This window comes from Rutidosis leptorrhynchoides, chromosome 5, assembly GCF_046630445.1.
Source record: "Rutidosis leptorrhynchoides isolate AG116_Rl617_1_P2 chromosome 5, CSIRO_AGI_Rlap_v1, whole genome shotgun sequence".
Lineage (NCBI taxonomy): Eukaryota > Viridiplantae > Streptophyta > Magnoliopsida > Asterales > Asteraceae > Rutidosis > Rutidosis leptorrhynchoides.
This window is the reverse complement of record NC_092337.1, coordinates 90,245,320-90,257,442: the sequence shown is the minus strand read 5'-3', so window position 1 is coordinate 90,257,442 and position 12,123 is coordinate 90,245,320. Positions and strand designations below refer to the sequence as shown.

The 12,123-nt window shown below is 35.0% G+C and overlaps 1 protein-coding gene across 1 annotated transcript; it reads right to left on the bottom strand.

The window, feature by feature from the left end:
* Positions 1–6,586: 6,586 nt before the first annotated feature.
* On the bottom strand, positions 6,587–7,379 carry LOC139848831 (uncharacterized). The gene is made up of 2 exons (XM_071838521.1): positions 6,804–7,379; positions 6,587–6,688 (listed from the first exon to the last, which is right to left on the bottom strand). Exons 1-2 carry the CDS (start codon positions 7,377–7,379, stop codon positions 6,587–6,589), a joined length of 678 nt encoding a protein of 225 aa, XP_071694622.1.
* Between the last annotated feature and the right edge of the window lie 4,744 nt (positions 7,380–12,123).

Genomic DNA, 12,123 nt, shown 5'->3' with positions numbered 1-12,123 from the left:
TGTCCTAACATCTTAAGCATACCCCTCTAGGGCTATGTTTAGAAAAATACTAATAAAAATAGATATAATTTTTAGATAAATATTTTGTATATAAGTTAAGGAGCATGTCAATGAAATGGAGGTGCTGAATTAATTTTTTTAAAGCATTGTTAAGGTGTTATTTCAACTCCGAATGATTAAGGATAAATTGTTGAACAATTCAACATAATTTTAATTCATATGTCAATAATAAACACAATGAATGTTGAATGTGTTATAATAATAATAATAATATAGATATGGATAGTCAATTTTGGTGTATACATATAGTCAATTTTGGTACACAAAGTATGTATTTTTATATTGAGATTTTAGGCTATAAATACTCATGAATGCAAGCATTAAACTTGCACCATTTCTCACACTTACAAAGTGTTTCTTTCTTTCTCTCCATTATCATCTTTGTTCTTACACTTCATTATTAGTATTCTAAATCAAGAATCAAATCACTAAAGGTAGTTATAAGCCTACTGAATTATAACATCAAGAATCAAACCACTAAAGGTAGTTATAAGCCTACTGAATTATAACATCAAGAATCAAACCACTAAAGGTAGTTATAAGCCTACTGAATTATAACACGTTATCAGCACGATAATCTTAATACTAAATATGGTTGGCTCTGCCACCAAAATGATATATGGTCGGTTATACCACCAAAATGATATATGGTCGGTTATACCACCAAAATGATATATGGTCGGTTATACCACCAGAATGATATAGGTCGGTTATACCACCTGAAAAAATATATGGTCGACACTGTCGCCAAATTTTCATTTATGTTTACTAATATTTATATTTTTGTTATATAACATTTATTTATGATTGCTTACACATGGTCGACACTGTCACCTACTTATCATTTATGTTATATTAAATTTATGTTTAATGTTTATATACTTATGAATATAAATTGACTCTAATTTATCATGATGTTTGTTTTAATTTTTGATAATAGAAAATGTCGAATCTGGAAAAGCTTAAATTTACTCCTTTAGAATCAACTGGAAACAACTACATGCCATGGGTTATAAAAGTAAAAATGCATCTTAAATCAATGGGCATTCTTGAAACCATAAATGAAAACAACACTTGTTCTGAAAAAGAACAAGCTACGGCATGTTGCTTTATTCATCAACATATTGATGAATGCTTACAAAATAATTATGTGACTGTAGAAGATCCCCATGTTTTATGGGAAGGTCTCAAAAGCAGATTCAATAATCAAAGAGAAATTTTACTTCCAGCTGCAATGGAACAATGGAGAACATTAAGGTTCCAAGACTTTAAGAAAGTAAATGAATACAGCTCAGCTCTGTATAATACATGTTCACAACTTAAATTCTGTGGACATGAAATTAGTGATGCAGACATGATGGAGAAAACTTTCTCCACAATGAATGCTGCAAACATCACAGTGCAAAGAAATTTGAGAATGCTAAAGTTCAAAACATATCCTGAACTTAATTCATATCTCTTAGTTGCAGAGCAAAATGATGAGCTATTAATGAAAAATCAGCAATCCCGTCCTACTGGTACACTTGCAATCCCTGAAGCAAATACTGCAAATAATTATAAACAGGGACAAGGACGCGGGCAAGGTCGTGGTTATAATAACCATCACCATCATCATGCCAAAAGCCATAACTATGGTAGAAACCATCCTTATGGTAATGGTAATGGGCGTGGACGTGGTCGTGGTCGTGGCCGTGGTGGTCAAAGAAATAGTAATCCACGAAAATATAAATATCAACCACAAAACAAGCCCATTAAACAAGATGTTGAAGAAAATTCTTCTAAAGATTCTGAAGAATCTTGCTACAGATGTGGTAGAATGGGCCACTGGGCTAATACTTGCCGAACATCTAAACATCTTGTTAAGATGTATCAGGATTCGCTGAAAGGTAAAGAAAAGGAAGTAAATTTTGTGGATAATATTGATCCAACAGTCACTGAGAAACCATCTGATTTATATGAAGATTTCTTGAATGTTTAAGTTGTGTGTCTTTTGAAAAATAAACGATTTAATATCGTCTGTCTTTGTCATTATGTTTGCTAAATGTTTCAGTACTATCTATTTGCGTTTAAAATATTGTGTAATATTAATGTACTCACTATTTATTTCTTATATATGAAGTTCAATATGAATTTTGCTGGAATACAACATCAATCAAGTGGTGGAGATCTCTGTATAGCAGACAGTGGAACTACACACACTATACTTAAATCCGAGAAATATTTTATTGATCTAAAACCAACGGAAGGAACTATACATACAATATCAGGACCTGCTAACTTGATAAAAGGGATAGGAAAGGCAAATTTCATACTACCAAATGGTACAAAATTTTTAATAAATGATGCCTTATTTTCTCCCAAGTCAAGCAGAAATTTATTGAGTTTCTCCGACATATACCTTAACGGGTATGATTATCAGTCAGTGACAACAGAAAATGAGAAATATTTAAGTATCACTGACAAGAGTCATGTGGTTGAAAAACTGCCAAGACTTAGTTCTGGATTACATTATACACATATAAATGTACCAGAAATACATATGGTAGTTAACGAAAAATATATTGATCCTGGTGTATTCAGTTTATGGCATAACAGATTAGGCCATCCAGGATCAACAATGATGAAAAGGATTATTGAATGTACTCATGGACATCCACTAAAGGATAGAAAAATCCATCATGATACAATGGTTCCATGTACATCTTGCTCTCTTGGAAAATTGATAACTAGAACCTCACCACTTAAGGTTGAGAAAGAATCACCAATGTTTCTTGAAAGAATTCAAGGTGATATATGTGGACCAATTCATCCACCATGTGGACCATTTAGATATTTCATGGTTCTAATAGACGCATCTAGCAGATGGTCTCATGTTTGTCTGTTATCAAGCCGTAATGTGGCATTTGCAAAATTTCTTGCCCAAATTATTAAATTGAGAGCTCATTTTCCTGATTACACCATTAAAAGGGTGAGACTTGATAATGCTGGTGAATTTACATCTCAAGCATTTAATGACTATTGCATGTCTATAGGAATTGTTGTTGAACATTCTGTTGCTCATGTGCATACACAAAATGGTTTAGCCGAGTCATTGATTAAACGTTTACAGTTAATCGCTAGACCATTGATAATGAGAACAAAACTCCCTGTATCTATATGGGGTCATGCAATTTTACATGCTGCTGCATTGATTCGCATCAGACCAAGTGCAAGTCATAAATATTCCCCCCTACAACTTGCTTTTGGTCAAGAGCCAAATATTTCCCATCTTAGAACATTTGGTTGTGCAGTGTATGTTCCAATTGCGACACCACAACGTACAAAAATGGGTCCTCAAAGGAGGTTGGGAATATATGTTGGATATGAAACATCTTCAATATTAAGGTATATTGAACCTATGACAGGTGACGTTTTTACAGCACGTTTTGCTGATTGTCATTTTAATGAAACATTGTTCCCTAGATTAGGGGAGAAATGAAAAATAAAGAAAATGATGTTTCATGGTGTGAACCTCAATTAAAGTATCTTGATCCTCGCACAAAAGAATGCGAGACAGAAGTTCAAAAGATAATGCATATACAAGAACTTGCAAATCAATTGCCTGATGCATTTACAGATACAAAAACGGTGACAAAATCATATATACCAGCAGTAAATACTCCAGCTCGAATTGAAATTCCAAAAGCTGGCAATAACGTCACTCATGAATCTTTGCCACGTCAGAAACGTGGAAGACCAATCGGTTCAAAGGATAAAAATCCTCGAAAAAGAAAATCAGCTGATAATGAAGTAAAAGAAAGTGTTCAAGAAGAACCACAAATCAGTACTCCTACTGCAGAGGAGATTGATGATGTCAATACAGAAATTACAATCAATTATGCATATTCAAAAATATTATGGAACCGAAATGAAATGAAAAATCTTGATGAGAAATTTTCATTTAATGTTGCATATGACATCATGAATAATGATGATGATCCAGAACCAACATCTATGGTTGAATATCAAAATAGACATGATTGGGCTCAATGGAAAGAAGCAATACGAGCTGAATTAGAATCACTCAATAAAAGAAAAGTTTTCGGATCCATCATTCTCACTCCTAAAGATGTGAAACCTGTAGGATACAGATGGATTTTTGTCCGAAAAAGAAATGAGAAAAATGAAGTTACAAGGTATAAAGCTAGACTTGTAGCTCAAGGTTTTTCTCAAAGACCGGGAATTGATTATGAAGAAACTTATTCTCCTGTTATGGATGCAATTACTTTTAGGTACTTAATCAGTCTGGCAGTTTCTAAAAATTTAGAAATGCATCTCATGGATGTTGTGACTGCTTATCTATATGGATCACTTGATAGTGATATATATATGAAGATACCTGAAGGATTTAAGGTACCAGAAGCATCAAATGCAAAACCCAAAGAAATGTATTCGATTAAATTACAAAGATCTTTATATGGGTTAAAACAATCGGGACGTATGTGGTATAACCGATTAAGTGATTACTTGATAAGCAAAGGGTATACAAATAATCTTACTTGCCCTTGTGTTTTCATTAAGAAAACAACATCCGGATATGTGATCATAGCTGTTTATGTTGATGATCTTAACATCATAGGTACAAATAAAGAGATCCATGAAGCCATTCAACTTCTAAAGAAAGAATTTGAAATGAAAGATCTCGGAAAAACCAAGTATTGCCTTGGTTTACAAATTGAGCATATGCCTAATGGTTTACTTGTACATCAAACAACATATACTGAAAAGATTTTGAAACGTTTCAATATGGACAAGGCAAAACCATTAAGTACTCCTATGGTTGTTAGATCACTCAATGTTGAAGCTGATCCATTTCGTCCATGTGAAGATCAAGAAGACATTCTTGGACCAGAAGTACCATATCTTAGTGCAATTGGAGCTCTTATGTATCTTACAAATTGTACAAGACCTGACATTTCTTTTGCAGTTAATTTGTTGGCAAGGTTCAGCTCTGCTCCTACCAAAAGACACTGGAATGGGATCAAACACATATTTCGATACCTTCGAGGAACTACTGATTTAGGATTATTTTATTCTAACGAATCAAAACAAGATTTGGTTGGTTATGCAGATGCAGGTTATTTATCTGATCCACATAAAGCTAAATCTCAAACTGGATATGTATTCCTAAATGGAGGTACTGCAATATCATGGCGTTCTCAAAAACAAACACTTGTTGCTACATCGTCAAATCATGCCGAAGTGATTGCATTACATGAAGCTACTCGAGAATGTTTTTGGTTGAGATCAATGACACAACTCATTACTGATTCTTGTGGACTAGAACGCGATAAAAGTCCAACAACTATCTATGAAGATAATGCAGCTTGCATAGCACAGATGAAAGAAGGGTATATCAAAAGTGACCGAACAAAACACATACCACCTAGATTCTTCTCATACACTCAAAATCTCATTAAGGACAACCAGATTGAAATGAGATATGTGCAATCTAGCAAAAACTCTGCTGATCTTTTCACGAAAGCACTTCCAACTGCTATTTTCAGAACACACGTTCATAACATTGGCATGAGACATGTTCAAAAGATGTAACAGCTGAAGCGATGTCTACTTGAGGGGGAGTCAACTCCATGCTGCACTCTTTTTCCCTTAGCTAAAGTTTTTTCCCACTGGGTTTTCTTTAGCAAGGTTTTTAACGAGGCAGTAATTTATAGTTGATCTTCAACAAAATAAAATTGCTATCCAAGGGGGAGTGTTATAATAATAATAATAATATAGATATGGATAGTCAATTTTGGTGTATACATATAGTCAATTTTGGTACACAAAGTATGTATTTTTATATTGAGATTTTAGGCTATAAATACTCATGAATGCAAGCATTAAACTTGCACCATTTCTCACACTTACAAAGTGTTTCTTTCTTTCTCTCCATTATCATCTTTGTTCTTACACTTCATTATTAGTATTCTAAATCAAGAATCAAATCACTAAAGGTAGTTATAAGCCTACTGAATTATAACATCAAGAATCAAACCACTAAAGGTAGTTATAAGCCTACTGAATTATAACATCAAGAATCAAACCACTAAAGGTAGTTATAAGCCTACTGAATTATAACAGAATGATATAATATTTAGTGTTAATTGATTCAATTAAGAGATAACTAAACCACCCTTAGCGACCCTTACTGACCCACTAGACCCATTTACGCAGAAAAGACTCTTTCATGTATCTGATAAATTTAAAATTAAACATATAGTATAAGTTCTATTTTAACTATGTTGATGTGGTTTAGTAGTACGTTTTCAATTGTTTAGTTGATAATGTAGGTTTTTGGGGTTATTTGTTCGTTGGTTCGTAGTTATTTACTTGTGCTTTTGTACATGTCGTTCGATTGTATTCTCGTGGTCTCTTCATTTCACTTCTAACTTCTCGTTTTTTAATAAAAAAAAGAAAAAATAAGAAAAAGAACAAGTGAGAAAACAGAAGTTCTTTTTCCTATAATTATCATTCAAATTTTCTATCAATGGTGGCTGCAATATTCAATTGGTTTCGTTACAAATTCTTTAAAAATCTGAAGGAAAACAAGTAAAATCTCCAATTTCCAATCCCAAATTTCCCAATTCTGTATATTACTGCAGCATTTATATCAAGTATAGTTACACATAATGTTACAAACTAAAAATAAGGAACATAAATTACAATATTAATTCTAAATTGTCAAAATTTTCGAGCTGTACATCCTTCGACTTTAACGGTAAGTAATCCCCAAGATACACCTCAAGATGATCAGCCAACAATGGCTTATCAATGTTTTCATGATGGAACGATTTGCAGACGAAATAAACGATCGTTTGTGCAGTTAAGCTAATAACAATCAGTACAGAAAGCAACACGACAAAGATAACGCCGTTAATAATTCTAACCACAACAGAACTTTGTCCATGAACCACATGCCACTCAAATCCCATTTGAATGTAAACAAAACATAAGTTAAGAACACAATAAATAACGATACAAACACGCCTTTTTCCTTTAATCAATTCTCTGCTCTTTAGCATTGCTTGAATTCCATAATCATCTTCCAAAACTGAAACCACACTTGCTAAATGCCATATGACACTTATATATACGAAAATCGCCAAATAAATGATGCCTAATATGGTAAGAATTAAAATCCCAAACGTCGTAAAACCAACTAGTGCAGCCCAAATTATCACAACCAACAATGCTAGTAGATTAAACGCGAAAACAATGATAAAGTTCCAAACAAATGTGATCATTAATCGCTTCCAAACGTTTGGGACAACACTCATGATTTTCTTGAAATTTAAGTCTTTTGATGTGTAAATGCATGCAATGCAATAGACTATTGCAGAGGTTGAAATGAGTGAAAGGACGAGGAAGAATATAAAGTATACAACTTTAAACGCCCAAAAATATATCCATTCGGATGAGATTATATCGGAGAGTTTGTTATACATATTTGTATTTTTAGGTGTTTGATCAAGAACATATTCGTTGTGTATGATTCTTCCGAAAAGGTATTCGGAGACTTGGATATGAGCTAAGAATATGCAGGAAAGAGGGAGGATGATGGAAAGGATGATTTGTGTGAAGATTTGTTTGTAAGTTGAGATGATTTTGAAGGTTTCTTTAAAGATGCCAAAGAAGCCAAGAAATTGTATTTGTTCTTGTTCTTGATCCATTTGAGAGGTTCAATAATTCTTGAATTGTGTTTATCTTCTAGGCTAATGAATCATGTGATTCAAATGAGGATATTGCAACAAATGGTTGCTTAGTAGTTTGTGTTTTGATATTATATAGTGAATAATGACTAGTAGGCTTTTGTAGTGGGGTAGAGGTGGGATAGAGGGCTTTGGATGGCAAACCGTTTTTAGAAATTTTTTGATTAAATAAGTAAAAAATATCATTCTTTTGTAAATGAAATTACTAGTGGGTAATTATAATTGCATGATTAGATGGAATAATTATAATTATATTGAGCATATTAGATTATTGATGTTGTTATACGATGTTATAACTAGAATGTGAATTCTAAAAGTATTCAAAGATAAAAATAAAATATTTTTATGCATTATGCATAGGTATTGTAGCTTGCATATGGGAGGATGGGACAAATACAAAAGAATCAAAGCCTTGTAATCAACGTTGACAATGTGCCGGCTATATCTTAATCTCTCCGCTTGAAAGGCATGTTCACGTATATTTTATTACGAATATTTATTATTTTATTATTTATTTTAAATAGGAAACGGCGAAAATGTACATCTTTTTTTTAAAGGCAAGTAGTTTTATATATATATATATATATATATATATATATATATATATATATATATATATATATATATATAAAATACACGAAACAATCTAGCAATAAACTAGACAAGACACGAGACTACGCACAAGCTTTTCGGTTCCCTCCCCCTATGCGGTCGGCCTTATTACCAGTCTGCCTCCTTTCTCTTGATGGAACAAACAAACAAACAAAAACTTGAACGCACTAGCACGAGAACACTAAAGGAAACTCGCTCAACCCTAGCCCAACTACCAAAGATCCACGCAAAATACCATACACGAAACTCATACATGAGAACCACAAACATACACGACCCCGAAATGAACACCATGACTAGTTATTGAATGTATGTTTCCGAGCCCGAGGACGCGCATGCAGAGCAACATGAGCAACAATCAACTTCATCATCGTCCTCTTCCGAATCTTTCATCACATTATCGATAAAATATCTATCATAAACATGTTTAATGAAATGAATTTTAATTAATGGATGGACTTTTCTCTCTTTAAAAAGAAAACGAGCTACTACGGTAGATGTTGAACTAGAGACCACATCTTGCAAATCAACACTATCCCTTTTGTTAAAGCTAGGAACACCCACATCAGATTCATCTGAAACCGGACCCAGGCCATTTGAGGAGCAATTACTCATCTCACAATCCGACCTGTAACTTGTCTCAAAATGCTCCCCACCAGATAAAATATCACTAGAATGGGCTGGCCCAATAAATGTGCTTTGATTTAGTGAGGAAGCCTGCTCAAACCCAACCTAGTTTTGAATAATCATTGGAACTCTCAAAGGTACACAGTAATCATCACGTGTGCCGTCTTTTCCTTCGATACCTGCGCAACCGACATTGGAATTTGCATCAGAACCTATCGGCTTTTGAGCTTCTCCCGTCATCAGACCGTCGTAATTAATTACCAGTGTGGAGACCGCTCCCGGAGAATCACCAGACGGAACCAAGGTCTCATTACTTTCGGTCGGAATAATCTCACCATCTTCAACGTCATCTGCATCATCTGCTGGGACAAAATTTACCGATCCATCAGAAGCTTTTTCCTTGTTACCTTCATCACAGGTTCCATTATTCGCACCCACACTTAACGATTCATTGTCCCCCAAGTTAGTGTCTTTGGCAGGTTCCGATTGGAACAATAAATTACTGGAGATGCCATGAGTTTTTTCCAAACCATCTCCGTCAGCAACCCGTTTCTTATTCACTTCGACCAAAGACCAAGTTAACCGCTCGTTGTTAAAGCTAAACACGAGATTGTGATTGCTTACTGATTCAGGAAGATTAAATTCAAGACATTTACCTCCGACCTTTATCTCGATACGATTAGTCACTGGAATCTGGAACTCCTTGGATTCTTGATTAATACCTGCAAGTGAATCTGCGTAACTTCTTCCTTCCCATTTTAATGGATTAGATGGACCACGGTTCCAAGGAGCGGGTGGAAAGTTATCATTTCCACAATTTTAAAATTAGTGAGTTTACTTGATACCATTAAACCATAAATCTTTTGGTTCACATTTATTATTTTATTATATTAAGAGTGTAACACCCGCGTTTTGGGCCTAGTTGAAATGACCCTTTTGACCTTGGGCGTGTTTGTATGTTATTATAATAATTATTTGTTTATAATTATTTGGTTGTTTAGTTGAGACCAGTTTGTGACAAGGGTCACAGAACAAGTTCGTTTGTTTAATTTGGACTCCGTTAGGGCCTCCCAGCGAGGTACGAAAGATACCAGATAATTAGTAAATACCCGTGTGTGATGGGGTATGAGATTTTAACCTCAAATAAGTGTAGTGAGCTGCATTTTGTTACCAATTTCTCCATCCCTCTAGAATCTTCACCAAACACCGTACCTTCATCCCTCCCATCTACCAAACCCTAATCCTTAAACATTGATCTTGAGCTCAAATTGGTGTTAGAATCGTGTTTGTTAGCGTTTACTGAGTCTATCAAGGTAAGTAACATGTGTTTTTGTGTTCAATTCGTTGTTAAGTTCATGGTTTTGTGTGAGTTTTGTAAAAAGCTTGAATTTGTGTCAAAACAAGTGATTTAAGTGTTGTTATGGTCAAATTATTGTGGGTTTTGAGTCTATAACAAGTAGTGAACAAGTTGTGGTCGATTTTGGTGTTTAAAACGAGCTCTAGATCGAGATTTGAGGATTTCATCGTGAAGTCTGTAGCCTTTGTTCAGTTTCTGAGGAAGATGAACACAGTCGGCCGACTTTCGATCGACAGTCGACCGACTGAGGGTTCAACCGACCGATTGTTTAGTGAACCGACCGACTGAGATTTACCTTCGGCTGATTGATGTAATACCAAATGAATCGACCGACTGGAAAGGTCAGTCGACCGGTTGTGTCGACAGTCGACCGACTGTCAGTGTCAGTCGACCGACTGAGTGTCCAGGGCAGAATATTTACCAAAGTGCCTTTTTCTAGCTGTTATGCTGCCCGTTTGTATTTTTGTGTTCAGAATGTAAATTTTGAAAGTGCTTAAGTGTTAGGTGGACTTTTAGCGGCGCTTTTTGTGACTGATTTATGTACTGTGTTGTTTTGTGTTAACGGATAGAAACTAACTTGATTTGCCTTATGTTCAGGTGATAAGGATAAGGAAGAAGCTCAGTGATAGTTTATCTGAGCTGGTTGCTGGTAATCGGTGAGTGGGATTATCTCTGGGTGTAGTATAGAGTAGTAAGTTGCGCTACTATGTTTATATTGTTGATAGTTGCCATGATTAGTAGTTATGTTGTATAGTTGATCGCCGTTAAGGTTGCCATACTTTTAGTAATATTAGTTGCCTGTTGTAGTAGTAGTAGTTGACTGGTTGTATGTGCACAAGTTGTTGTTGTTGTTGGAACCTATTGTTGTTAGGTTCAGCTCAGAGAGGTCAACCTAGTTATGGTTGGGTCTAGTTGGCTACTGTTTGTTGAGTATAGTGCTGAATGACGCATCACCTGCGTGTGGATAACTATACTGGGGATTCAGTAGTAAAGACTATCGGTAGACGCTAGACTGATCAGCTAGTGGTCGTGTGCTCGTACAAGCCGCCGATCCTCTAGTTGGAGCACAGTTGCTAGTTGTTGTTTGTTGTATGTGGTTACATATAGCTGTTGATATGGGAGTACAGGTTGGTACTATATGGTAGACCTTTTGATAGTTCCATTCACTTAGCCTTGTGCTAACCCCTCACCTCCTCCCTTGCAGGTTTTAGATCTTAGTGCTGGTAGGGACGGGAGTCGGGCTAATGATATGTTTGACAAGACGAACTCTGATGTTTTAAGTTTTGTAAATATGTAACTAGTCGTTTAACGTAACACCTGTGGTTTGTAATAAAGTAATTAACTTATGATTTGTGATAATCATGTTTGTAACTAACTAAGGGTATTTATGTGAACTCAGTCTTCCGCTGTGATTTAAAAAAAAAAATTTAAGGTGTTACAACTTGGTATCAGAGCATAGGTTTGGCCGCATGTACATTGTGTTAAATGTCATGTTCCCAAACCTTGTGTTGTGTCAAACATATCTGAGGGGACGGGTTAAGTGAATGTAGGGATTACATGCATTAGTTGATAGGTACTAACATGTTTTCCACTAAGCGTTTGTGTGAGTTGTTGTGGTAGTGCAGATATGGCAGATAATACAGGAAACGTAACTGGTCCGTCAGCCCCCGAAACATTCAGAACCCAAGATGATGACAGGTATGTGTCAGAAGAGGA

Bases quoted from the DNA above. Each gene is read 5' to 3' on its own strand.
- LOC139848831 (XM_071838521.1), bottom strand. From the start codon at position 7,379: ATGAGTGTTGTCCCAAACGTTTGGAAGCGATTAATGATCACATTTGTT. The intron at 6,689-6,803 runs GTACAGCTCGAA...AGTAATATACAG, and splicing joins TACCGTTAAAGTCGAAGGAT to AATTGGGAAATTTGGGATTG.